The 26,998-nt window shown below is 39.0% G+C and overlaps 1 protein-coding gene across 1 annotated transcript in view; it reads left to right on the forward strand.

Annotated features, from left to right (window-relative positions):
- Positions 1-26,998, forward strand: part of Thsd7b (thrombospondin type 1 domain containing 7B) — a 949,886-nt gene that overhangs the window by 314,733 nt on the left and 608,155 nt on the right. The window contains exons 3-4 of the mRNA XM_052200991.1: positions 1,462-2,272; positions 19,310-19,558. Coding sequence (XP_052056951.1) covers positions 1,462-2,272; positions 19,310-19,558 — 1,060 coding nt within the window. The remainder of the gene's footprint in view (positions 1-1,461; positions 2,273-19,309; positions 19,559-26,998) is intronic.

The following is a 26,998-nucleotide window of genomic DNA, read 5'->3' on the forward strand; positions in this document are numbered from 1 at the left end:
AAAGAGGAAAAGGGGCAGAAAGAGGGGAGAAGGGAAGGGCACAGGGGTCGGGGGAGCAGGGGGAGAAGTTCAAGGCTAACCTGCATTGACAGAGAAACCAAGTGTCTTTAGGGGAAAGCTTTTGGATTGTAAAAAAAGAATATAGAAAATATATATAAGAAGCAAATAGTATTTCATTTTGAAAACTAAATGTAAGGAAGGACTAAATTCAAGTAATGGATACTGGAGTCATGAGTGAGATCACAAAGCTAATTTTAGTTTTGACTGTCATAAATTTGTGTGTGTGTGTGTGTATGCGCGCGCGCGCGTGTACAGTGGATAAGTATAAAAAGTATATTCAAAAGTATATTCTGTGTAAAATCAGACGTGAATCTCTAAAGCTTTAGAATGGGCTATTCTAACCAGGTACAGTTTCCCTGAGATATATAGACTTTAAGTCTAGTTAATTTGATTGTGTGTTTGTGTGTTGCATTTTATATAAAGTTTTAATTAAAAAGACGAAGTGTTAAACAAACAAGCAAACATCCCATTTCCAGGGACAGAATTTCCATAGTCAAAGCATACACCATGTGCTTTCTCACTGTTGTTCTTTGAGTTAGATTTCTTTTTCTTCCTGCAATTAACCACAGAAAAAGCTAACCGAAATGGAGGACAATTATTTAGAAAATAAAAATATATCAGCATGTTTCATTTTTTTAAAAAAAATGTATTTCTTTTTTGAGCTATGTAATGTGTTAGCTGAAAGAATTGGAAATGTAAAAATCCTACCTTAAAAAAATCATAGTTTTAGGATATTTCTTTTAAAAATATTTTTATTCTTAATAGTTTTTTGAATATGAGTGTTTTGTCTGCATGCAAGTCTATGCACTGGGTGCTTGCCTGGTGCCCGAGGTAAGAAAGTGGCTTAAAGTTTTCTGAAACTGGAATTATAGACACTCGAGATCAGCCATGTAGGTGTTAGGAATTGAACCTGAGATTTCTGGAGAATAGCCACTGCTCTCAAGGGCTGAGCCATCTCTCCAGACCCTAGACTTTTCACTGAAATATTACCTAGCTAGACTGTTTTAATATTAAGTTAGAAGGATTAATATTGAGTTATATATAAAGGCTTGGGAACATAACAATCATAAAGGCCGTATCGTTTATTAAATGGTATTTCCTTGGCAGTGCATCGTACCATTGGTACTTACAACATTTCCACAGGTTAGTGCTTTATTTTTCACTTTACATGACTAAAGAAATAACCTACACAATAGTCAAGTTTTCCTAGTTTGTATTTCTGATCATAGATGGAAGATGATTTCTACAATCTTAAGCTGAGGCAGAGTGTCCAACTTCAATTCACCTCCATTTCATGCCAAATTTGTCATTTTTGTAGTGTGTGTGTGTGTTGTAAAATACGCAGACTTCTCTTTCCACCAGAGTTGAAGAATGATGGAGAGCCTTGTTTTCCTATCTCAGGTCCCTGGGGAAGGTGTGCAGGTGACTGCGGACCAGGCGGAGCCCAGAGTCGCGCTGTGTGGTGCTTCCACATAGAAGGGTGGACGAGTCCCATGACGAACTGTGATGAGAGCAGCCGACCTCCGAAGGAAAGGAGCTGTTTCCGTGTGTGTGACTGGCACAGTGACCTATTCCAGTGGGAGGTTTCTGACTGGCACCGCTGCCTTCTGGTTCCTGGGGCCCAAGGCGAGCCCAGGCCTCGGACTGTGGAGTGTGTGACCGCACAGCACGGTCTACAGCACCGGACAGTGCGCTGTCTTCAGAAGCTCAACAGAACCATGGTGGCCAATGAGATCTGTGAACACTTTGCTCCTCAGCCCCCAACAGAGCAAGCCTGCCTCATCCCTTGCCCCAGGGACTGTGTGGTTTCTGAGTTCTCCCCATGGTCCACCTGCCCTGAAGGATGTGGGAAGAAGCTACAGCATAGAACTCGTGTGGCCATCGCGCCCCCTCTGTATGGAGGGCTGCAGTGCCCGAATCTCACTGAGTCCAGAGCCTGTGAGGCTCCAGTTTCCTGTCCTCTCGGGAAAGAAGAATATTCCTTCAGCCTTAAGGTGGGACCATGGAGCAAATGCAGGCTCCCTCACCTTAAGGAAGTCGACCTCAGCGGAAGAAATGTCCAAGATTTCAGCTCTGATTCAAACGAGCAAGCCACCCTAACACATCAGAGTTACAAAGCACACCACCACTCCCAGCCTGGGGATGTAGAGATAGGTTTTCAAACCAGGCAGGTGTGGTGTACCAGAAGTGATGGAAGAAACGCCCTGTTAAGGTAGGATGTCCTCCCTGCTTGTCTTTTGTTGATCTAGGATATTGTAATGAGCACATTCATAAGGGTTCTTTGTGATCTCTATAAAGAGAAAAACATTGTAATGTGGAATTTTTAGAGGCCTTTGTTCCACTTAAAATTTCTACTTCTAATAGGAATGTCAGATGTTTCATAGTGTAAGCAGCTAATGTTTTAAATTCTTATTGCATTTCGCTTTTTGTGTCTATTTCTTCCTCCGTGTGTGTGTGTGTCTATCTCTATATGTCTTTGTATCTTTACATCTTCTTCTATCCTGCCACCTGCATGTGCGCGTACGTGTGTGTGTGTGTGTGTGCGCGCGTGTGTGCGTGCATGCGCGCGCGCGTGTGTGTGTGTGTGTGTGTGTGTGTGTGTGTGTGTGTGTGTGATATACGAAGAGGGCAGAGCACAATCTCTAGCACAATCCCTAATAGGACTCGGTTTTCTCCTTCCACCATGAGGGTCCTGGAGAATCTACCTCATGTTCTCAGGCCTGGAAGCAAATGTTTTGTCCACTTAGCCATGTCACCGGCACCACAATGCTTTAAATCCTTGTGTGATTACTGACACCATCCATTACACAGAGGTTAAGTCTTTCATTTCTACATTTCATCCCAATATCAATAAATATAAAGAGAGGACTTTAGTGACTATCATAATAGAACTAAATGGTTTTATGCTAAGAAATCAACTTTGCTCCTGGACCTGAGATATAAATATGTCAGTGTTCCCTGCTTTTGACAATGCACCTGTGGTGTTTCAAGTTCATTTTCATTTCTTTACTACATTTTTTCTACTATGAGAGACATTCTGGAATATTTGAGTTAAATATGTTTTTATACTAGTAACACTGTTAAAACATAACACAAGACTGCTTTGGGTTTTAGCATTGCTTAATCAGAAATGACAGCTTATATGAGCAATAATTAAAATTGCTTTCTGTATAGGGATTAAGCTCTTAAAAGCAACAATTTAGATATCAAAATTGTATAAATGTATTCGTTTAAATATTTAGTCTCAGATATCATAAATAAGCTCATAGAACCATGTTGAAAATGTGATTTGTTTTCCTCCCTGCTACTTAAATGGAGATGTTAGATTTTGACACCCCTCAAACACACACAATTGAGGTACCTTTCAATAATATTCAAATCACCAAATAGCATAATGCTATTCTCAGGCTGTAATCATTATCATCAGTGCCTCTTTCTTGAGATCACAAAAGAGGCCCTCCCCTGTATAGCAATGTAATGATGTTGTTTTCTCCACGTTACTTCACAGGTTAGTGTATTTCATCTCTGATTCTTCATTTCTGATTCATACCATAAAACAACCCACAAGGATGTTGAAGACTAATTTCTGCCACTTTACTATCTATTTCTAAAAGGCCCAAAAGATTAAATAGATGATTAGGATAATTTATTTGGATGCATATATATAGAATTCTTTTTAAAAATAAAACATTGTGGTTTTAGTATTTCATACTTATTTCATGAACAATACAGACAGAATTCTCATTTTATTAATCTGTTTCTCTTTGCCAGCTTCCTTTTTGCTAAAAAGTAGACTTTGTTTTATTCTTTTGATCTTATTGAAACTAGATTTTAAATACAACATATTCTGAGTATGGTTTCCCTCCATACTCAGTTCCTCCCTGCCTCCCCTTCCAACGAGAATTCTTATTCTCTCTCCTTAAAAAACAAACAACCATCTAAGGCAGTATGTCATTAAGTCAAGCGTCATTAAGACAGCAAAGGTAGAGCCACCATAAGTAAAAACATTGTTTTATTAGATTTTCTTGCTGTTTCATGATTTGATTAGCAGGACCAACATGGCAGCTCATGGTTGTATCTGAGGACAATGCACCAGGGGACAGATCTTTTGAGTATGTGTCATAGCTTCCAACTTTGTATTTTTATGGGATTCCTGTGTATGAGAACATGTATGAGAACATGTGTGTCTCTGCATCTACATGTGTTTCTCATTATTTTTGTTTCTCTTCTTTTTAACATTTGGTTTGTCCTATTCTGACTCATATGATTTGTTTTATCTTATTATTATAAAAATAATAAACCATATTCAGAATAAATTGTATCAAAATAAGTTTTCAAAAAAGAGAAGGAATAAAACAAAGTCTATATTTAACAAAAAGAAAGCTGATAAAGATATATTTTATTATACAATTTTTATTACAAAGGTTATTTTATTATATTGTCACTTCCAGCCTGAGCTGCTACTAACAATATTGTTTTGTTTCCTTTTTAATTCTTAAATTTCTCTTATGTATTTTGTGTGCATACACATACATTTATGATGTCTGTGTGAAGGTGCTTCATTTCCCCAGTGAGATTTTCTTGTAGAAAACTCCTTTTCATTTGCAAGTGTTTATTAATTGGGTTAGGAGTAGGAAGCATGTGTCCACTTCTCTCAGTTCTAGGTCCCCACCAGTTCTAGACCCATTCTGGCCCTCCACATGCTGCCACAGTCTCTGAGTTTATGTGTGTATTGGTTGTGCTACAGGTTGGAGACTCTATGTGAAATTGACTTTTATTTATAGTAGTGGGCTTTAGTTTAGTGTCGTGTACCAACATGGAGTTCTCAGACGCCTCTTTTTATTCTAAAATAGTTCTCTGCTTATTTAACATTTTGGGTGACACTCTTGCCCCAACTACATTTTATACTAAATACTTTTGTCTCCCTGGTCAATTCATATGTTGAAAATCTAACCTGTAATTATGGAAGGTCTGGGGATAGGTGTCATTAGGGCAGGAAGGTAGAGCACCTGTAAACGGTACTATTGTTTTATTAGACTTTTGTTCTTGCAGTTTCATGACAGTTTCAGTATTTGATCTTGTAAAGAGATTATTACTAGAATTTGATTAGTATCCTACTCTGTGACTTCCAGCCCAAGCAGCTACTAATAATATTCTGTGTATTTTCTTTTTTTAACTTTTAGATTTATTTTATGTGTATAGGTGTTTTGTGTGCATTCATGTCTGTGTGAAGGTGTGGGATCCCCTGGAACTGTAGCCACAAATAGCCGTGAGTCAACACGTGAGTGTGCTATAAAAGGAAACTGGGTCCTCTGGAAGAGCAGTCAGTGGCTTAAACACTGAGTCCTATCTCCTGCCTCAACACTGTCTCATAAAAACTGTGTAGTCCATTGCACTTTTGTTATAGTACTGTGAACTGTACTAAGGATACATTATAAAGAGATAGTATAGTTTAGAATCTTCAACATGAGTTTGTTTATTTCTATTGCTAGAGGTTGGTAAGCCCTAAATCAAGAAGTGAATCCATTTGTTTCCTCATAAGGGCTTTCTTCCCAGCTTTCACACCATGTTCTAGAGTGGAGAGAGAGAGAGAGAGAGAGAGAGAGAGAGAGAGAGAGAGAGAGAGAGAGAGAGAGAGAGAGAGAGAGAGAGAGAGAGAGTCTAATCCAAGGGTTTCCATGCCTAAATTAATTGTCAAAGTCCACAATGCCTAAACAGGAGGTTAGGTCTCAATTTAGGGGCTACAAACACAACATGCATTTGGTGGTAATTGAGGACAATATTAATACATTTAGAGCCAAGGACTTGCATCTGTCTTCACTCTTCTTACAGACCATGGATTGAACAATTAGACAGTACCATGCCTCCATCAGTGCACTGTCTTCCACGACTGATTCTCAGCCTCTTCAGTGTCCTGGGGGCTACTGTTTCTTATACTGTCTTCAAACTTGAGTTTTCAGAATGTCACAGAGATGGCGTGATATCCCATGTAGACTTTTCTGATTAACTTCTTATAAGATCCCAGTGTCTATTTACATTCTTTGATGGGCTATCCATGAATTAGTCCAGTGGTATTGGTGGTAGTATATGAGTGCTATTTGTACATGCCTTTGAATACCCAGAGGCCCACGAATGATAACAACTGTCATTCCCTTGAAAGAGTGCCTCTCACTGAGTCTGGAGCAAGGCTGTTAGGTACCAAGCCAAAGAAATGCAAATGTCTACACTCCCAACAACATTGGAATTTTGTGTGTGTGTGTGTGTGTGTGTGCGTGCGCGCGCGCGCGCGCGCGCGTGCGCGAGCGTGAAGTGAGGGTGTGGGCAAGCACACACATATATTATGCATGTATGTGTATAGCTATACCAGACTTTTGATGTAGAAACTGGGGATTTAACCCTCCACCCTCTTAGCTCCATGCCCTCTTCCTTTTTATCATGTTCATACCACAGATCCTTTCTCCAATCCCAGGTGATCATTTTGGCAGCTACCAGGTTTGAACTATTGCGAATACAGTTACAGTAAAAAGAATTATACAGATACTTTTATGTGAAATGTTTCAATTCCTTTGTATAGATTCCAAGGAGTGCAGTGACTGTGGCAACAATGTACTAGTGACTTTTCTAAGAAACTGTCACATGTGTGGCTAGAGAAACAGCTCAGTGGTTAAGGTTATCCTTGTATCCTGGCATTTGCTGCCAGTGTGTGATCATTGATGTTTTAACAATTGAGTGGTCCTATCTCATCTCTCATTGTTGCCTTGGTGTTTGGCACTTTGCTTTCAGTCTTTACCCTGTGTGATGTTCTCTGTGATTTCTAGAACTATGAGTTGTTAATTCTTAGGAAACATTCATGAAAAGGTCCCCAGGGGCTGAGTTTTCTAGAAGCTTTGAGCTGTTCACACTGTGCCTTGATCAACAACAGTTAGCTGTTTCCTGCTCTGCCATGGCTGTAGGACTGGTTTCCACCCCTACCTTTTCTTCAATAGGCTATGCTTGGTTCTCCCTCTGCTACTTGACTCTCCAGTTTGGGGGTCAGTTAATCGCCTTTGAATGTTGGTTCTCTGATGGATCTGAGAAGGATAGATGTTTGGTGGTCTGTGTAGCTTCTAGGGCCTAGCCCCTTGCCTGCCTGGATGGGCACCACAAGCCCCTGTGATCTGTTTAACATTTAGAGCAGCATCTTGAACCAGAACAGCTTTCTCCACATTATGTCCTGAAATCCTATCTCATGAGCATTCATTTCATTTAATCATCTCGTAAGAGATGCCTCATATACTGCCATGAAATGATGGAGCTGTTAGGAAAGAGGGTGGTAGTGACAGTAATTCTGCAGCTCCACCTTCTACGGCCAAGACAAAAGTGTTGCCCTTGCAAGCCATTCATGTTTATGGCTGACAGAGCTGTCTTCTTTCTATGCAACTCTGGGAACTGTGCTGGCATTGCCTCACAGAATTTCTTGAAAAGGTGGAAATACATCTTCTCAAAGAAATGTCTTTACTTCCTCCCTCCCTCCCTCCCTCTCTCCCTCCCTCTCCTCTTTCCTTTCTTCTTTCCATCATCCCTCCCTCCCTCTTTCCTTCCCTCCCCTCTTACCTTCCTTCCTCTTTAGTTTTATATAAAGTGTGCATTGATTACACCTAATTGGTTCTACAAAGCCATTTTCACACGTGTGTATAGTATATATTGGTCAAACACAGCCTCCATTTCTGCCACTGTTCCCCTTTCACTCCTGAGGATTTCTGTGCTCTTTCAATAATTCACATTCAACTTTCAAGTTCAGTTTCTTTTTTCCTGACTCAATGAGTATTATTAGAGTTACTATAGGAAATGGGTGATGGATTAATTAAAGAAGCCTGGACTACTTACCTATGACCATACCACTGAAGAAAATGTCTCTTCCTCCCACAGCAACCTTTAACTGCCTCTAGATCCTTAGGGAGGGGTGGGATCTGTGAGTCCTTCCTCTCCCAGGATGGACCATCAACAGGCCAGGGTAAGTCTTATGTAGGTGATCACAGCTCTGGGGGAGGGTCACAATGCTCTGACCATGTCATGCTTTGTTACATCACGATCCCCTAGATGAACCTTTAAGTTTCTCCTAATCCTTGTGCTTTGTCGAAATGTAAAGATCTGCTTTTACTCCCTCCTGCGTCTGACTTCAGTCCGGATGCTTTTGGCTGGTCCCTGGAAGGCCACAGGGTCAGGAGGATTGCATTTCATCTGTTTTGACTATGACACCTGCTAGCATGTGTGCCTACAGCCTCGGAAAAGCCTGTCTCCACCTCTGTAATGCAGTGACTGCAGGGCTTTGCTGAAAGTCATTTTCTCGGTCTAGGACACAGCTTTAATGGATGCCCTTTGCTGGCCATCTCATCGACCACCCTGTCCTTCAATAAACACCCCTAGCCATTTTCCCTTCACATCATATCTACAGTGGAGAAGCAGGACATGGTTCTCTGGGATATCCTGTTCACTGTCATTGATTTGCCTCTTGGATGTCAATCTTTTTTAATGACCTATTTATTTTGTTTCATGTGCATGGTTGTTTAACTCGTGTGTGTGTGTGTGTGTGTGTGTGTGTGTGTGTGTGTGTGTGTGTATGTGTGTGTGTGTGTGTGTGTGTGTGTGTGTGTGTGTGTGTGTGTAAGTGCATCATGAGTGTCCAGTCCTCACAGAGACCAGGGGAAGATGTCAGATCCATTGAAACTGGAGTTAACAGATGGTTGGAGCTGCCAAGTGGGTCCTAGGTGCTAAACTTGGATCTCTACAAGAGTAGCAAAGGCTCCCAACCATTGAGACATCTCTCCACTCTCAGGAACTTTTGTTTTTAATGGTCTTATGCTCCTCCTAATTTTTATCTTATATTCTGAGTCTCTCTTTCCACTTCCATTATTACCTTTAAAATCCCTGTCGCCTAGCCTGTCTCTAGCAATGGCTATTAGATTTTTATAACACTTTAACTCATGAAGTGGAAATGGCTGTTTTGGTTTTGGCTTTACCTGTTATTGCCAGAGTAGTGGCACTTCTGTGTGAAGAAATAGTAGTTGAGCAATGGTGGCAAACACTTTTAATCCCACCACTCAGGAAGCAGAGAAACATAGACCTCTGAGTTTAGGCCAGCCTAGTTTACAGAGTTAGTTCCAGGATAGCCAGAGCTATGCAGAGAAATCCTGTCTCAAAAAAAAAAATTAGCCTTAACTGGGTTATAGTGGTTTATGCATTTAATCATAGTACTTGGGAGGCAGAGGCCAGCCTGGTTTGCAGAGCAAGTTCTAGGACAGCCAGGGTTGCACAACCAAAACCAAACCAAACCTAACCAAACCAAACCAAAACAAACCAAAACAAAACAAAACAAAACAAGCACACAAACAAACAAAAAAAAGAAATACAGGAAAACAGAAAAGGCACTGTATCTATTAAAATAGCAATCAATAGATTTTTTTTTTGCTTATATGGGACCTGTATGTGTGTGCATATGTATGTGTGTGTGTGTGTGTGTGAGTGTGAGTGTGTGTCTGTGTTTGTGTGTGTGCGCGCATGAGCACGTGTGCAGGCATATAAAACTCAAATTAATTTATTTTACTTTTATTTTGATCCAGAAAACATTTGGTATGGGCATCCTTTTAAGACCCATCCTCATTTGAACTGTAAAATCCTCAGGCCTCTTTAGTTGAATAAATACAATATGATATCCCTGGAGAAGAACAGCTGAAAGATGATACATTTTATGACTATAAAAAGAACTATCTCCCAAAATTTCAGATCAAATTGTTATTTTATTTTATTTTTATGTGTGTCACTAAACTATAGTTAGAAACACATTCCCTCTTCCTGTTCCTCAGAAAATATAACCAAACCCTAAGTGCATTCACACATTCTTTTAACCATTTGTTCTTAGAAAGTTCCTGAGGTCCTCTGATTTCCTCCTGTGTTGCTGAGAATAAGAATGGAAGATAGTTACTTTTTCCACTACATCTTTACTTTCACATTTGCCTTTTCTCCTCATCCACATTGATGTAATTTTATTTTTTAATGTATTGGACATAAACAAGGGTTTTGTGAGTATTTTGCAGGTGCTGTGAATATTAGTTCTCTTTCTCTTGGGTGGGATATTCTGCAAATATCAGTGAAACCAAGCTCACTTAGAGAAGAGTTTTTGTGTTGGTTTTTAGTTTGGAAGACAGGAGAGCTGTTGGACTCACCCTCTGTTACTGTGCAGCAATGGTGAGTGCTCATGCCCCTTAGCATTTGTTGTATGTCTCTGGGCAGACATTTAGCCCATTTACAACTGTATTCTTCACCATTTGTTCTCTAATTCTTCTTTTGGCGGCGAGATATGTATGGTACACACACATACACACACACACACACACACACACACACACACACTAAAACAGCAGACCTGGACCTTGATATATACTGTTTTTTTCATATAATATGTTTTCCCAGTTCCTCCTAAATCCTCTCCAGCTCCCTATGCACCCAATTTCACATTCTTTCTGGACCTTGATTTTTCCATTGAGTAAGCTATTCTGTTTCTTTAGAAGCAAATAGAGGCCTTATGCCTTTAAGGTCATCAGTGATAATTTCTCTTCCCTGTAGTTGGCTACTCTTCTGCTTTGCTTGCTTATTATTACATCTTTTTGCCCTCCCTACATCTTAGAATGAGGGATGTGCTGGTTTACTACATTGGGAAGGATGAATTCTTCTAGCTTTTTAGCTGTTTATTCCTCCCATGGAACTGATTCTTTACTACCTAATGGTTGGATGGTCTTCCTCCTCAGTATACAGCATTCATCCATGTGTGGTTTTAGGGATGGTTTGGATGTTCGGAGTTGCTTAATAGCCTCATTTCTTCACAAAATTTAAAAGATAACATTTTAGATATAGAAATATTGGTAGAAGTTATTTACTTTCAGTGTTTGAAATATATCATTCTGCTGACAGCTGATGTGCGATATGCTATTATTCCAATATTTCTGTCCTTTTATGTAAGTTGGCATTTTCCTTTATACTTTTTTGTATTGCCATGTTTGCATTGTAATTTTGACACCTTGACTATGATATTACATGGAGAGACTAATTTCTGGTCATGTTTATTTGAGGTTCTACATGCCTCTTGTATTTAGATGTCTGTTTCTATCTCAAAGGTGGGGTAATTTCTTGCCGCTCTTCCACTGAAACTATTTGTGGCTTTAGTCATTGCCTAGGCTTCTTCTCTTCTGATGTAGCTTAGTGTTAGCCTCTGGGACAGATAAGAGCAGTTTGAAGCTGTGACAATGTTCATTGTCTCAGATAACTGCTTTTATCTCAGTGTATCCTCCAGTATGATGAAATCCTTGCTCCTGCTTTCTGTTTTCTAGTCATGGTGTTTCACTTGTTGGTTTAATTTTAATTTTATTGATTGAGATTTATTTCCAGCATTTTTGTTAACATATATTTTCTAGTGCATAATTTCTTGATCTTGTTGTTTTGTTATTATTGTAAGCTGAGGAATAACTTCCTAGAAATGCAGTGAAAAGAAAGATCTATACAAATCTTGTTAAATATTGCAATTTTTTTTTCTTCACAGCAGCATTACTGTCTCAAGATTCCAAATGTAATTACTTCGGCCAAATACTTTAGGCCATTTAAAATAACATCTACAGGTATCAATAATGAGAGTCTTTTGAAAAGGAATAAAGGGGGCATTCTTATGTCACTGGGAAAGAGGAAGGGAGGAAGGGAGGGACAGAGGGAGGGAGATAGGAAGGGGAGCAGAGAGACAGACAGAGACACACACAGAGAGACAGATAGACCGAGACAGACACACAGAGACAGAAACACAGACACACACACAGACACACACACACACACACACAGATACACACACACACACAGATACACACACACACACAGAAGAGAGAGAGAGAGAGAGAGAGAGAGAGAGAGAGAGAGAGAGAGAGAGAGAGAGAGAGAGAGAGAGAGAAAGAGAAACAGTCTGACAGACTTTGCTCACATTGTGTCTCCAGGAGTAATGTAAAGGTGAACTTCCTTTCCTTCCCCATGTGTTTTGAGAGGAGGTGATGGAGAAGAAAGGATTTAAGTTAAGACCCAACCATTGCCACCTAAAGCTGGAGCCCAAAATAGGCTTTTTCAATGTAACTGTAGAACCTAATAAATCCACATTTATAATAGTAGGAAGAGTTCTCACAGTTGTTGACTAAGCAAAACTGTGAAGGGGAACTGGTCGGATCTGGTTAATTTTAGCTGTGGCTGCTATGTTGTTCTCCTGTTTTCTTATTTAGAAATCTCTTCTCTCCTGGGTGCTCAGTTTCCTTCTCTATGAAGTCTCAGTGGCTTTGTCTTACCTCAGCGTCTTCTCAGGCACACACACCCTCCCCTCCGTACCTATACGTCATTCTTAGTACTCTGAGAAATTTGGAGAAGATAAAATCTCTTATATCTTCAGTCTTGTACTACATTTTAAATCTCAGCTAGATAATGTTTTCTAGTGACAGGAAATGATCATAATACTTCACACATTCCCGTGTACTATAATATCACACCAAGGATATTCCTTCTGGAGAATTTAATGCCTCAGTATATCCCTACACTTACATCTGTGTCTGCAGAGCAATCTCAGTTCCACAGGAGCAACCAAACAGCACATAAAACAGAATTTCATACTGCTATTTCAGTTTTACAGTGTGATTCTGGGTTTACTACGTATTGAGAAATTTTTGAATTGTATGTATCATAATAAGAAATTAAGAGGAATTTTAATCCTTTGGTTTGGTTTCATTGAGCATTAGAGAGTCAAAAGCTGGCCATTCCACAAAGTGCTGCATTATTTCAAAACAGTGACCTTATTTAGGTCAAAGTGAGAAATACAACAGGTTAATTTGATAAGAAAGGTTCTGAGAATATTTACAAAATCTCAGGAAAATAAAAAATTTCTAGTAGTCCTAAGTGGTTTACTTGGTAACGTAAAGCCACTGCACATTGTGAAAAATCGCCTTCCAGTGTTGAGAATGTTCAGCAGATAACTTCATTTTTAAAATCTTACAGTGAGTGGCTAGTGATGGTCATTTGTAGCTACATTCCTCAACCGTCCTAATGTTGTGACCCTTTAATCCAGTTCCTCATGTTATGAGGATCCCCAACGATAAAATTATTTTAATGTTACTTCATAACTGTAATTTAACTACTTTTATGGAGCATAAGCTAAATATCTGTATTTTCTGATGGTCTTTTGGGGTTATGACCGACAAATTGATAACTACTGATTTAAAGTGATGTTCTTAACTGTCGCAAATTTGCAAGGATCTTGGTGCATGCAGGCTTTCTTTTAAATTTTGTCCTCAGCATATTTCGAGTGTGCTCTCCTGTGTGCCTCACAGATGGCAGGTATCAACCTCAGCACAAGAAAAAGACATATCACATACAAACTCCATGTCTGTCTTCCTTTAGCCTTACCACAGTTGTGACTCAGTTCTCCACACTCATTTCATTTCTTGGTATTATTGTCATGATGTGACATTTCAAATGTTCCCCATGTTATAATCTGGTAGCTGTAGAAGTGCCCATTATTCTGCTTTTATGTCATAATTTGAGTAATCTGCTAGTGTGTGGATAACAGGGTTTCTTGAATGGAACAGCCATACTTCAGAATGTCCCACTGCTTCTTCAGGCATCTGCAAATGCCTTCTTTGTTGTGATATCATTGCTGCTAAAATTCTTTTTGACTCTAAAGATTCTTTGGGGGTATTAAATTGTATATATGGATATTGTGTAATTTAGAACAAAATGAAAAGAAATGGAAAAAGGTTCTCAGTTAGAGACTTTTCTCATACATTTTTAATTACTTTTATCCATACTTTCTTTTAAAACCATATATGAGGTAGATTTATATGAGGTAGGAATATATTGATTTATAGAGTAGATCATTTTGTGGCTTTTGTGAAGCTTTGAGTCATGCAGCTTTTCAGATTTCCAGTTACATATAACAACATGAACCCAACACCTTTTCTTTCTGTATTCTGGAGTCCCATTTAAATAATAGTAAATGAATAAAGAGTAAATTCTCAATGTAAAACAGATACTTTCCTTTGTGTGGAGGATACATGTACTAACCAACAGTATTGGCTGACACAAGTGTGTAGCTGTGATATTCTGGACCTCTGTTCTACCCTTATATGTGTCTATGGGTACAACAGTTCTTTTTAAGTTCAATTGGATTGGAGGACAAATACACCAGAGACTAAAGATGGTTTAAAATCTTAAAGTGAGGAAAGGAAGTCTATGTCCTTTAGGAGGTTCTCAGGGAAATAACATGCATTTTTACCTGCTTCTGGAAGCTTCTGAGTTCCTTTGCTTATGGCCCTGCATCATGAAAACCTCTACTGTCCTTAAATCTCCTTTGACCATGCCCCTCTGTCTCATGTTTTAGACTTGGATTACTCTCTGCCCACTTGGATTTTTTAAGTCCTCACCATAATGGGACCCTAATAGAAACTATATATGCAATGTCCTTTTGGGCATGTAAATTTGCATGTTCATAGTTACTAAGAAACAGGGAGTGGCAATTGAGGGGGCTTTCTTCACCCTCGTCATATGGGCTAGGTCACAGATCAGGAAGTCTTTGTTATCAGGAAATCCTTGGTAATCTGGAAAACACCAGAGACTGGGGTTAGACAAAGAAGGGGAAATGGAAAGGCCTCTAACCAAATGAGGCAGTTACCTGCTGAAGCAAACCACAGCTCTAATCTTGAAGAGAAGTAGCAGCTTACTCTAGAACCAAATGTGAGAGAGCACAGCCTGGAAATAAGAATTCAGGTTACCCTGAGTTCAGTGTTCTCAGTGGGAGGAGCTGTATGATATTTTAGTTGCTGAACAAAGGAAGGCCACCTTTTGTGGGTGTCAGAATCTATGTGGTGGCATGCTTAACTTTTGAATTGGTGGGAGATAGTGGTTCCGACAAACACACTGTGCAGTTTTGATTTGTTTTGTTTTGTTTTGTTTTGTTTGTAGTCACAGAGATGGGTTAGATTTAGGGATAGGACTTAACTCCCAGATGGGTTAGAGATAGGGATGGGATTTGACTGTTTTACAACATGCTAACTTTTCAGAAAGTTCAGTCATCCGGCCCAGTTATTGCTCCTTAACACAGGAGCAGAAGACTTCTTTTCTCATTCTCCTCGTCTCCCAAGCTCCTGTGAAGTTTGCAGCGCATCTTTATATCCCAAGTCTGTATGCTGCTGCAATGTCTGTTCAGTACTAACATATGCACAGAGGTTCTAGGTCTCATCCTGTTAAAGCAGGCAAGAAATGTAAATATGACTGAAAGGCCCCCGATAGGGAATGAGTGCTATACAAAGCCTAAATATTAGAACAGTATTCAGAAATAAAATTTAACTAGAGCATTTCTGCATTATCATCATGGATAGACAGAACAACATATATGTATATATACATATGTACAATATTTAGCTGATATTTAAAAATCTATGGTACTACTATCTATTATTTATGAACACATTGATACTTAACTAAAGTATAAGGCATGGCATGAAATAGTATAATTCAGTTTGAAATAATACTTCTAAAGAACAAAATGGAGGTACGCTTATAGTGGACACGGGAATTTTATATGAACTTAAGGGCATCCAGGTGAACTATTTACTTTTATTAGAATGGTAGAGGATATATTTTTTTATCTCCCATTTGTTTTTTTAAGTACATTTAGTAGATTTAAAGCAGTCCTAACTGCAGGGCTAATGACCTAAGGTACCTCAATAATGACTTTTATTTTGTGACACTTTCTGTTAATCTGTAAGCATAAATGTGTCCTTACATTTCCAGAAGAGGCTAAAAACTAGGAGAGGTTTTAAGTTGCAAAGATTCCCTTTACAGCTGAGTACTTGCAAGGCAATTTACAGATGACAGCATGATCTATAAATGTCAAGCAGGCATAATTATCACAGCATCTCCAGTTTGAAAGACAAATCCGAAGCTTACGCCTGTTTCATTAAAAAGGCACGCTGCCTTCTATGAAGGGATCGATTCCCGTTGAGGTACAGGCAGGAGTGTTCATTGTGTGCTGTTGTTTATAGGGTGATTCCACTCACAGGAAAGGTCAGCACACATCTAGGGGTGGGGAAAGCGTGGATCATGTTGTATTGTCCTTTTTCTTCTGCAGATAGTGAACCTCAGTAGACAAGAGACTAACTAGATGCAGACATCAGGGTACAGATATGCACGGTGCTCCACATGGGGCACACAGAGTTCCTTAATTACAAGGAATTTCACTGGCCAAACTAGAAGGGGAATAGATATGGTACTTTTTATTATTATTATTATTATTATCATTATTATTATTTATTTATCCTCAGAATATGAGCTTGTAAAAGCTACATCTAAACCAAACCAATATGCATTCAAAGAGATAAATTCCTTTTATTAAAATATAAAGAAAGCAAAATATTAGGAGTCCTTTACAAATGCTCCAGGCTTAGCACAACCCTGCCATGTCTATGCTTTTTGACTGGGTGAGGCCAGCTGGCCATGAGCTGCTGGCCTCTACCTGTCTCCACGCCTCTGCACTGAGATTATAAGCATTCACCACCATCCCTTAATTCAAGTAACAGATTAGACTTGGGCCCTTATACTTGTTCTACTAGGGTTTTACTGACTGAGCCACTTCCCTAGGCTCAATTCTTTATGAAGGGCGAGTGAAGGGCATCTCGGAAAGGGAAAACCGTGTTCTAAAACCACAAATGACTTGAAAGAGTTGAATAGATTTCTGAATCTCTTTGCTTGGACTGTCAGGGCAAATGCCATGCATTTGGTTGATAAGAAAAATAAATTTATTTTTCCAATATCTAGAACCTGGGCATCCGAGACCATTGGGTGGTGACAGGGTTTCTTTGTCTCCTCCCTCTAGAACTTGGATATACACAGCCTTTGCCTCTGTCTTCCCAAGTTCTCATTCTCTCTCTGTCTCTCTCTGTCTCTCTCTCTGTGTGTCTCTCTCTCCCATATGCTGTCCTCTTTATCTTCTAAATGTTCTAATGTTTGTGTTCTAAATTTCTAAGTGTTCTTAATGGAGTTTAAGCAATTACACACTGGATAGAACCTTCATCTGATATCACCTTAGAATGTGACATTAACCTGCTGTGCCTAGACAAAGCATGTGGATATGGAAATGTCACTATCAACTGCTCACTAGTTTGAGTAGCCATGAGCATGTTTACTTCTGCACACTGCTTTGTCTGAGGAGTAAACCCCTATTTACAAATCTTCCCAAGTTATAAATCTCAAAAGCATTACGCCTATGGATGGAGGGATGACTCAGAAGACATTTGTGTAGCCCAGTATTCCACCAGACTATGTGGGCTTAACTTTAGGATCTGGGATTCAAACATTGGTATGTATATATTTCTACAAAAATTAACCTTTTCCTATTGAAGTTTTGGGTACTTTTGACCTAAATTAAGGCGAGGGCTAATAATAAGGAATTGAGAAAAATAAAGGAATGGCAGTTACTATGTGGAATATTATCTTTCTGATTCTGATTTTCTTCCACTCAAAATTGTTTAATATCAATTAAATTACCGTTCTATAGCCCATAACATGAAATGTATTCAGATCTACTTTTCTGAAAAGATTTATTTTATTTCAAAGTATGTGTCTGTGTGGGAGTATATGCACATGGATGCAGCTGTCTAATGTGGCCTGTAGAAGGTATCAGATCTCCTGGAGCTGGAGTTATGGACTCCAGCTGTAAGATGTCTGACAAAGATTCTGACACATGAACTCTGATTCAGGCTCTTAGAGGGAGAGCTGCGCCATCTCTCTTGCCTTTTGGGTCCACTTTTGAGGACCCCCTCCTACATCCCATATCCCCTCTTTCCTACTCACACTTAAATGCTTCAGCAAAACAGAATGGGGTTTAACTTCTTCCCAGTGATGCTTGTAAGGGTTTAGCAACAAGGCTTGTGGGATTAAGAGAAAGATCGATTTATAACACTTGCCGATTTTTATAGTGTAAATACTCCCATTATGGTCCTTTTTTAAGTTATTTACACAAAGTCAAGTGGTATCAAATTTAGCACTTTGGTCCAACTCACCATCGGTTCAGCATCCCAACAGGGTAGTAGTCTCTCAAGGCTTCAAGTGGGCAATTCTCCTGGATAAAACAGTTTTGTCCTGAATCTGATGAGCTCCTACCAGCCTTTTGAATTTCCAGCACTGACCGCCTTCTCAGCTGGCTTATTACCCCCTCTCTTGTGCTTCACAGTAGCATGATTGTCATGGTGTTGACTTATCATATGTGTCTTCTCTAGATATCTGCTTTCCAATCAAACTCTTGAACTATTTGATTCTACTCAAACGTTGCACGTGAAAAAAATCGATGCTAAGATCCAAATAGTATATAGAAACATAATCAATACCCCATTTAAAGAAGTATCTCAATAGTTCTAGGAATAGGTACCTTAGTCTCAAGATTCTGTTTGCCTTCATTTGACAGTGAACACGTGATACAGGCTGTGTGAATCGAAGTTCTTCTCTCTGCAAGTGGATATAATAAAATGCAACTTGGAACATAACTTTGAGAGAGCACAGGCCAGAGCAAGTCATTAAGTGTTAATAGTTTACATCATGAAGGGGACACTTTGGGCAAAGGTAGAATATATCCTCTATAGGTGTCTCTCTAGGGTGAGGTAGCTTTGTTGCTACATGTGAAACCAAGTATGCATTATTATTATTTTTTGAGATGGGGGTCTTACCTAAAATTCCTAGTCTCAAGAAATCCTCCTGCCTCAGCTTCCTAAATAGATGGGGCAATAGGTATTTTCCACTGTTTGCAATAAGTTTATGTTCTTATTTAACTTATATTATGGTTCTATTTTGATGTCTATACTTAATTCCCATTAAAACATCAAATTAGAGCAAGTGAGATGTCCCAGGATGTTAAATCACTGCTGCCAATTCCAACTCACATAATTGAAAGGAGGGAACCAATTCCCAAAAGGTATCCTCTTACCTCCACATGTCTGCCTTGGTATACACACATACATACACACACATACACACACACACACACACACACACACACACACAAACCAAAAACTGAGAGAGACAGAGAGACAGAGAGAGAGAGAGACCACTCAAAGTAATAACTTTTGTTCTTATAGTAAGAATTTCATGATGCTACTTGCATCTATTTAATCTGTTTCCATTTTCTTTTCTGCTATCGTTCTTTTAGCCTTTGTGTGCGTGATTCCTTCCCACTGACTGTCCAGCCTTGTGTGATGCCAAAAGACTGTGAGACTTCTGAATGGTCCCCGTGGAGCCCCTGCTCCAAGACCTGCCGTTCTGGGACTTTATCACCGGGAGTAAGAAGCAGGAGCCGGAGTGTGAAACATATTGCTATTGGAGGTGGCCAAGCATGCCCAGAACTTCTTGAGAAAGAGACCTGCATTGCTGAAGGGGAACTTCTGCAACCATGCCCCAGGTATTTCACTCTTGAGTATTTTTATAGCTATAATCTCCTTTGAACTGGTGATAGAAAGGTTAGGATCACTAAACGTGGCCAGGACCTGTTTCTACTGAATCTTTCTCAGTATAGGACCCTTTTACTTGATGATGCAGTACAGTGGCTTGAGAGCAGGGACTTCAGTGCAGGATGCCACCATTCGAGTTCTGTTTCCACAACAGTGATGCTACAGAATTCCCAAAGTGCCTCAGTATTTTTCATCTTCTGGTGCTATTTGCTTCCTCTAGTACTTCACAGAGTAAATGATGGAAGTGTTTATTACATTTACTAGTGTAAAAGACACTGGTAAATAGTTGCCATTAGTCCAGAGTCCTTCATAACATGCTCACTGTGCAAATAAGGCCATCAACAGAGGTATTAAGTAGTCTCCTGGTGTTGTTTTGTTACTGAGTTGCAGCACCCAAGTTCAGATCCTCTTCTTCAGGCAGTTTTTCCAGTCTGTGCCACAACTTCTTTTCCAGCATCCCTGGAGAGGCAAGGGATATAGGAAACTGGTTCACTATCCATTATAAGCCAGATTCTAACATCTTTATATTCATTTGGGGTTGGGGGAGGTGGTCTATATTGCATTTGTTAAAGGCCACCAGGGTATTTCTTTTATGTTGTGGGATTGTTGTGAACTCCAAGCTCATAATGACAGAAATCCCTGAGGATGGTGGTCTATTGGGAAGTCTGTTAGAGATGGAGAGATGTCCTGAAGCCCGTGTTAGATATATATCTATTTACAGGAGACATTTTCTAGAGCTTCTTGTAGCCTTGAAGATATGAGGATGAGATTCCCATTCCCAGAAAAACATTAAACAAGGCAAAGAATGGTCTCCTTTTATAAATCAATCATTTTGTGACAAACCCAACTTATGTTCTTGGTTTCTGGATAGCTATAAAACCTGGAGGAGAGCATGGCATCCCAAGTGTTGGTCTTACATGTAGTCGTGAGCTGTCTGAATCTTCCTTAACACTGAGTAAGGTATATATTGTGGAATTCTAAGATACATCTCTTTCTAAGATTTCTAGCCTATTCCTCATTTACCTTCTTGGTCAGTGTTAACTGAATACACCCTCTGTATGTTATCTATCTATCTATCTATCTATCTATCTATCTATCTATCATCTATATATCTTTCTATCTATCTATCTATCTATCTATCTATCTATCTATCTATCTTTCTTTCTTTCTATCTATCTATCTATCTATCTATCTATCTTTCTATCTATCTATCTATCTATCTATCTATCTATCTATATCTATCTATCTATCATCTATATTCCTATCATCTATACATCTATCTATCATCTATCAATCATCTATCATTGAATCTATCTATTGATCTATCTATCTATCTATCATCTATCTATCTATCTATCTTATTTTTCTTTCTATCTATCTATCTATCTATCTATATCTATCTATCATCTATCTTCCTATCATCTATACATCTATCTATCTATCATCTATCAATCATCTATCATTGAATCTATCTATTGATCTATCTATCTATCTATCATCTATCTATCTATCTATCTATCTATCTTATTTTTCTTTCTTTCTATCTATCTATCTATCTATCTATCTATATCTATCTATCTATCATCTATCTTCCTATCATCTATACATCTATCTATCTATCATCTATCAATCATCTATCATTGAATCTATCTATTGATCTATCTATCTATCTATCATCTATCAACTATTAATTTTACTACAAAAGATCCTGAATTTTTTAAAAAGTTTATTATCTTTTAAAAATTTATGTGTATATGCATGCTTGTGCCTGAATTTCTGCACATGAGTATCATGATCTGTGGAAGCCAGAGAGGGCATTAGATTCTTCAGAGCTCTTATTGCAGGTGGTTATGAGCTGTCTGATGTAAATTCTTGGAACTGGACTCAGGTCCTCTGCAAGAACAGTACACTCTTAAGCACTGAGCCATCACTAAATTTCCACACTTCAGTAACACAGTAAGATGCAGTTCATGTTTTTTTACATATTAACTCCATAATCCATTATATGCTGTCCATTTTACTGCCATCTTTCATAACAGTGATTTAGAGGGAATGATTGGCTTGCAGATGATATAACTGGGATCTCTTTCTATTTCGGGGCTGGATTATACTTGTAATCAGATTTTATGTCCATCATTTATTTGGTGTGGCATCTCATAAAAAGCTACTTATCTTCTCTAGGACACTCCCCTTAATACCAGGATAATTGATTGTATCATTTACATTATAGGACAGAAAGAGATATTGGGTATGAAAAATCCCAGGCAAGTGCTTAGGACATAAAAACACAGAAGGGAAACCATTGTCTTGCTGTTTTAGGTATAATCCTATTCCACTCATAAAAAGAATTCTCTTGTTCTTTATATGGCATATCATACTAGTCACATGATGAATGAAATTATTACTTCTGTGTATTTTGGAAATCTTTTCTTATGGATGTTTAATTTGAATTTTGTAATTGTGTGCAGGTAGGAATAGAATCTTGAGTTAACATCATATACTATTGTTGGCCAGTAATGTAGCAAAGGCATAAATGAACCAAAGATGAAGGCTTCATAGATGAGGAGAGTTTCTCATCCTGTGAGACTCTCACCATGAAGACTCACTCAAGTTAAGACATGTATACCAAAACACACTTAACTGTTATGTTATTCCTTAACAAACTAGGTTGGGACTGGGATAACTATGTACCCAAAGTAAGATCCTTCATTCATTGATACTTAATGTCTGGAAATAGAGACTTAGGTTAGTCTGATGACAAGCTGGCCCTCCAATTCTGCTGGTTCAACACAGGCCTGAGTTTGACATTGACTTAAAAACAAAAGATAAAACCTTTTCAAATGGTCAATCTGCTGAAAACGAGCTTCTTGGAGGAATTCCTGAAGTACCAATCAGTGTTGCCTGTGGAGAGCGATGTGTTAACTAATGCTTCTCCTTGGTTATGGGCAGGAAAACAAATGTACAACAACAGAGAAATCAGCACCAGCCACTCTTCCTGTTTATCTGGGTTCTGGGCTGTGGCTTCTACCACAGGAAAGATACAGCACACAGCATAAAGGCTGCACATCTCCTTTTGTCTCTCATTTGACATTGGTGATTAAAATTCATTGTGAGCAATGAAAATGAAAACAAAAATCTATTAAGGAACACAAATGCCCCTATCTCTATCCCAGAATTCGTGAGTGTCCACATACATCAAACAATTTAATTCAATCCATTTTTTCCATAGCAGGAAAATGCATGGTTCTAGGCATTTTCACATTGTTTTGATTAAACCCTCACATTGTGATTTGGCTTTACCCTTCCTCTGTCTTTTCTGTAGAAAACATGTTCAATCATTAAATAAATAAACAGAGTTCTCATTCTGTGCTGAGTCCAGGGTTAAATGTAGGGAGATGTCATAGAGCACAATAGACAGATGACCCTCCCTTCATGTACATAGACATGTACACTGTACATGAAAAAACAAACAAATAAAATATATAAAACTTATTTCTGGCATATGAGTTGTTAACAAATAAAATACTAATATTAGGTGGAGAGAGAAACTTCTGGAATGCTGTAATGGTCTTAGTCAGTACCACTTATAGAACTAAATACTATTAGTAGAGAAATTTTATTTAAACAAGATCTATTTGGGTTTGATATATTATTTCTTTGAGGAAAAAGGGAATATCTAACCACTTTGGAAATTAGGGGATAGATTCTCCAAGAAAAGCAGGTGAGGGAGAAGAGATTTATCTCCTGAAAACACCCACTTTTCCCCCAGTGTAGTGTTGAGGATGCCTCAGCAGCTGGGTGCTACAGACTCACCACAGCTGTGACCAGTGTCTGTCAGTGCTTAGAGCAGCAGTGTGTGGAAAAAAGCCTAACCAAAAGGAGCCAGCTTAGAGGTGCTGCTGAGAATAGAACATGTTGGAAATTGGGTAACTTAATTTGAAATGAGACAATAACTAGTCCTGCTGTGAACACTTTAGAACTAAGGGTTAGTGCTGTACACACCCTTGTCTCCTCTCAGTAGAGTGCTTTTGACATAGCCTCAAGGATAGCTCAAGCAATACCCTTCTCCAACTTCACACAGTTTCTTAGCAGATGCACACTTTTCTCCTCACCAACAGGATGACATTAAACATTTTACCTGAGGGAGGTAAGTGTGGGAAGGAGATGAGCCTCCTTTTCACCTGTGACCTTGAGTTCTGTGGGATTCTTCTCTACCACTGCGTATTATTTTCTGTACTCAGACACTAAAAGGCATGCAATGCATAAAATGCCTGGGGCCTTGGGTTTTTTTTTATTTTTTAATAATTTTTTATTTTCAATATTCTTTGTTTACATTCAAAAATGATTTTCTCTATATGGTTCCTTGCTCCCCATAAATTCCATAAGCCCTCTTCCCTCTGCCCTGGAAAATATCATCCTAAGTGAGGTAACCCAATCACAAAAGAACACACTTGGAATACAGTCACTGATAAGTGGATATTAGCAGAAACTCTGAATATCCAAGACACAATTCACATATAAGATGACTTCCAAGAAGAAGGAAAGAGAGGTCCCTGGTCCTGAAAATGCTTGTCCCAGCATTGTAGGGGAATACCAGGACAGAGAAGTAGAAGGGGGTTGATAGAGGCCTTGTTTTTATCCCCAAATCATAGTGAAGGTCCAAAGTATTAGATCCACACGCCAATGCTTTCAAACACTGTGCAAGGTGAGGCAGCCTTGTGTACTGTGAAGTCCTAATAAAGCAAAGGACAGGTGTCTGTCACACGCTAATCTCTTCATGTCAAAGAAGTAGGACAGACCAGCATTGGGAAGTAGCTGCTAAGAGAACCCCATTCTTGTGAAAGAACTTGTAATGATCATACAAGGATGTTGAGAGTCACTTGCAAGACATCTTTGTTAAAAATGACACCTCCTGCCAGCAAGTTCTATCACCTGTGGGTGGTAGACAAGTTTTCATATGAAAATGGCTGTTCTTCCTCTTACATAATCATTTGAAATTTGAAACTGAATAGCAAGCAGCTCTACGATATGGTGACAGTGACAAATGGTGAATAAATCTCTTAGAAAATTTCAAGGTAGAAGCTACATGGCTAACAGTGCCACCTGGACCATGCAACATTACCACAGAGAAATGACAATTTATTAAACGTGGTTTCTGTACCTTGGCCTAGCACAGAATAGATAGGTTCTGTGACACAACCCTTCTCTCCTCACTGCTGGTATGTGTGAATTTATCCTTATTATCAGTAGGGTAGAAACCCTTGGCAAGAAGTGTGTCTGTGCCAACTCATGCTGAGAGGCATTTCCAAGCTCCCACATTCCCTTTTGATTTGCTTATTGCGTGGCTCCAGAGATCAGCTCAGATATCCCTCACATCTCATTTTATGCACTGAGCTCAATTTTAGATTTTCTAGATAAAATTCTTTCTTCTTTGTGTAAACTCTGGAAACTAGGATTTTGATAGAACCTGCCAGAATGTTAGGCAAAGTGTGGCTGAAAACCGAGCATCACTGTTTTTTTTTCTTAATATTTTTATTTTCTATATTCTTTGTTTACATTCCAAATGATTTCCCCTTTCCTGGATCCCCCCCTCCCCATATGTCCCATAAACCTTCTTCTTTCCATCCATTCTCCTTTTTTTCTTTGCCCTGTGGCAAAATAAGGAAGTGCTTTGGGGGCTATTTCTCTTCAAAATCTGCTTCAGTCTCTCACGAAGTTAATCAGAAAGGAGGAAACAGAAAACATTGATTTGTTCATCCAGAGAATCTTGAAAAACATGCTCTTCTAGAAATAATAGTACCTACACATTGCCTATGAGTGCTTAGCAATGATGTTTTCATATGGGAACCCACACATTGGTAAAGCTGGCCTGCCTTGCTCCCTCCCTCCTCCCTCCCTCTCTCTCTCCTTCCTCCCTCCCTCTCTCCCTCCTTCCCTCTGTCCCTACCTATCTTCCTTCTGTCCCTTTTCCCTCCCTTTCCCCCTTCTTACCTCCCTCCCTTTGTCCCCTTCCTAACTTCTGTCCTTTTTCCCTCACTCCATCCTCTTATTTCCTTTCTTCTTTCCTTCCAAGAGCACATAGAAGAGTGTTTGGCTCATAGTCAATGCTTGCTAATCACTGGGTAAATGAATGTCTGGGTAAATGAAGTGCCAGAAAGATCCAGAACAATATTTTGCATGCATATGGTATTGCACGCATACAATTTTCATATAATGTGTGTGAAGCAAAGGAAAGTAGGTGTTTTTGTAAAAAGAATCTGAAATTAGCTCAATGAAGATAATAGGTAGAAACTACCCCAGACAGTGATGCAGTCTCAGATGGTCTCCTCTGATATCACCTCTGATTTTCTGGATTAAAAAGCTTCTGTTTTCATTGGCTGTAACCATTACCTCAGATAGGTTTAGGAGTGAGATCACAGTCTGGATTTGTTCACAACTTGGCTTCTAACACACATTACCAATCGCACCTTTTAAATCTTCTCCCATTGATTTCTCTCAGTGCACCCAACACCCCACACATAATACAAGCTCGATAAAGAGTTGTCAGATAGATTAATGGATCCTTTAAAGACGCGTAGTTTTAAGTTGCTTAAATTAAACAAATTTCTGCAGCAATTGAGAAATAAAGGAGCCATACCCTGGAACCCTGGAACACTGTGGAGACTCTGTTTCAGAAACGAAACAAGTTTTCTAAGGATTTGAAATTATTTCCTCGGGACATTGGCACCTTTTTATTGGATCTATCTATTACTGGCGAATGTGGTTTCATGAGTCCTCCTGGACAGAAGATCTGTTCCCCAGTTAGTGTAAGGAAGTTAACGTACTGTTAAGTGCTGTGCATAACCATAGAAGTCTATTAATAATACATATGTGGAGTTTGGCTAGCAAAGCCATCTGCTGCAGAGCAGAGAGCCTTGCAATTCAGAGTAGCTTTCCATAATCAATAGCCCACTCTATCCAATAAAAAATTACTAGAGCATAAAATGTATAAAGGCTTGACCAGTTCTCTTATGTTGATAGTCTGTTCAGGAAAAAAAAAGACAAGTTAATTCTTTTCCAAGTGCATTTACAACTTTCAAAGGACAACAGACATTATCATAAATTAGTCACGCTGCAGAGCACTGATTTTTAATATACGCACACATTTAATTTGAATACCTTTTGTCAGAGTTTCAATTCCAGGAGTGTTTGCAAATCTATATGTGTTCAATCAAAACATGACCGTTAACTAATGCAATTATTCTATCAATCTGTCATCATTAAATCACTTAAGATTCTATCACATGTTCTGGGCTTCATATCTCAGCCATTTGAGGAGGGAGAGAGGGAGCCCATGCTTTAAGCAGCCTCGAGCCTTATGAAAGTGTCAAAGCTTAGAAAGGCTAGAGGCA

Source organism: Apodemus sylvaticus, chromosome 12 (genome assembly GCF_947179515.1).
Source record: "Apodemus sylvaticus chromosome 12, mApoSyl1.1, whole genome shotgun sequence".
NCBI lineage: Eukaryota > Metazoa > Chordata > Mammalia > Rodentia > Muridae > Apodemus > Apodemus sylvaticus.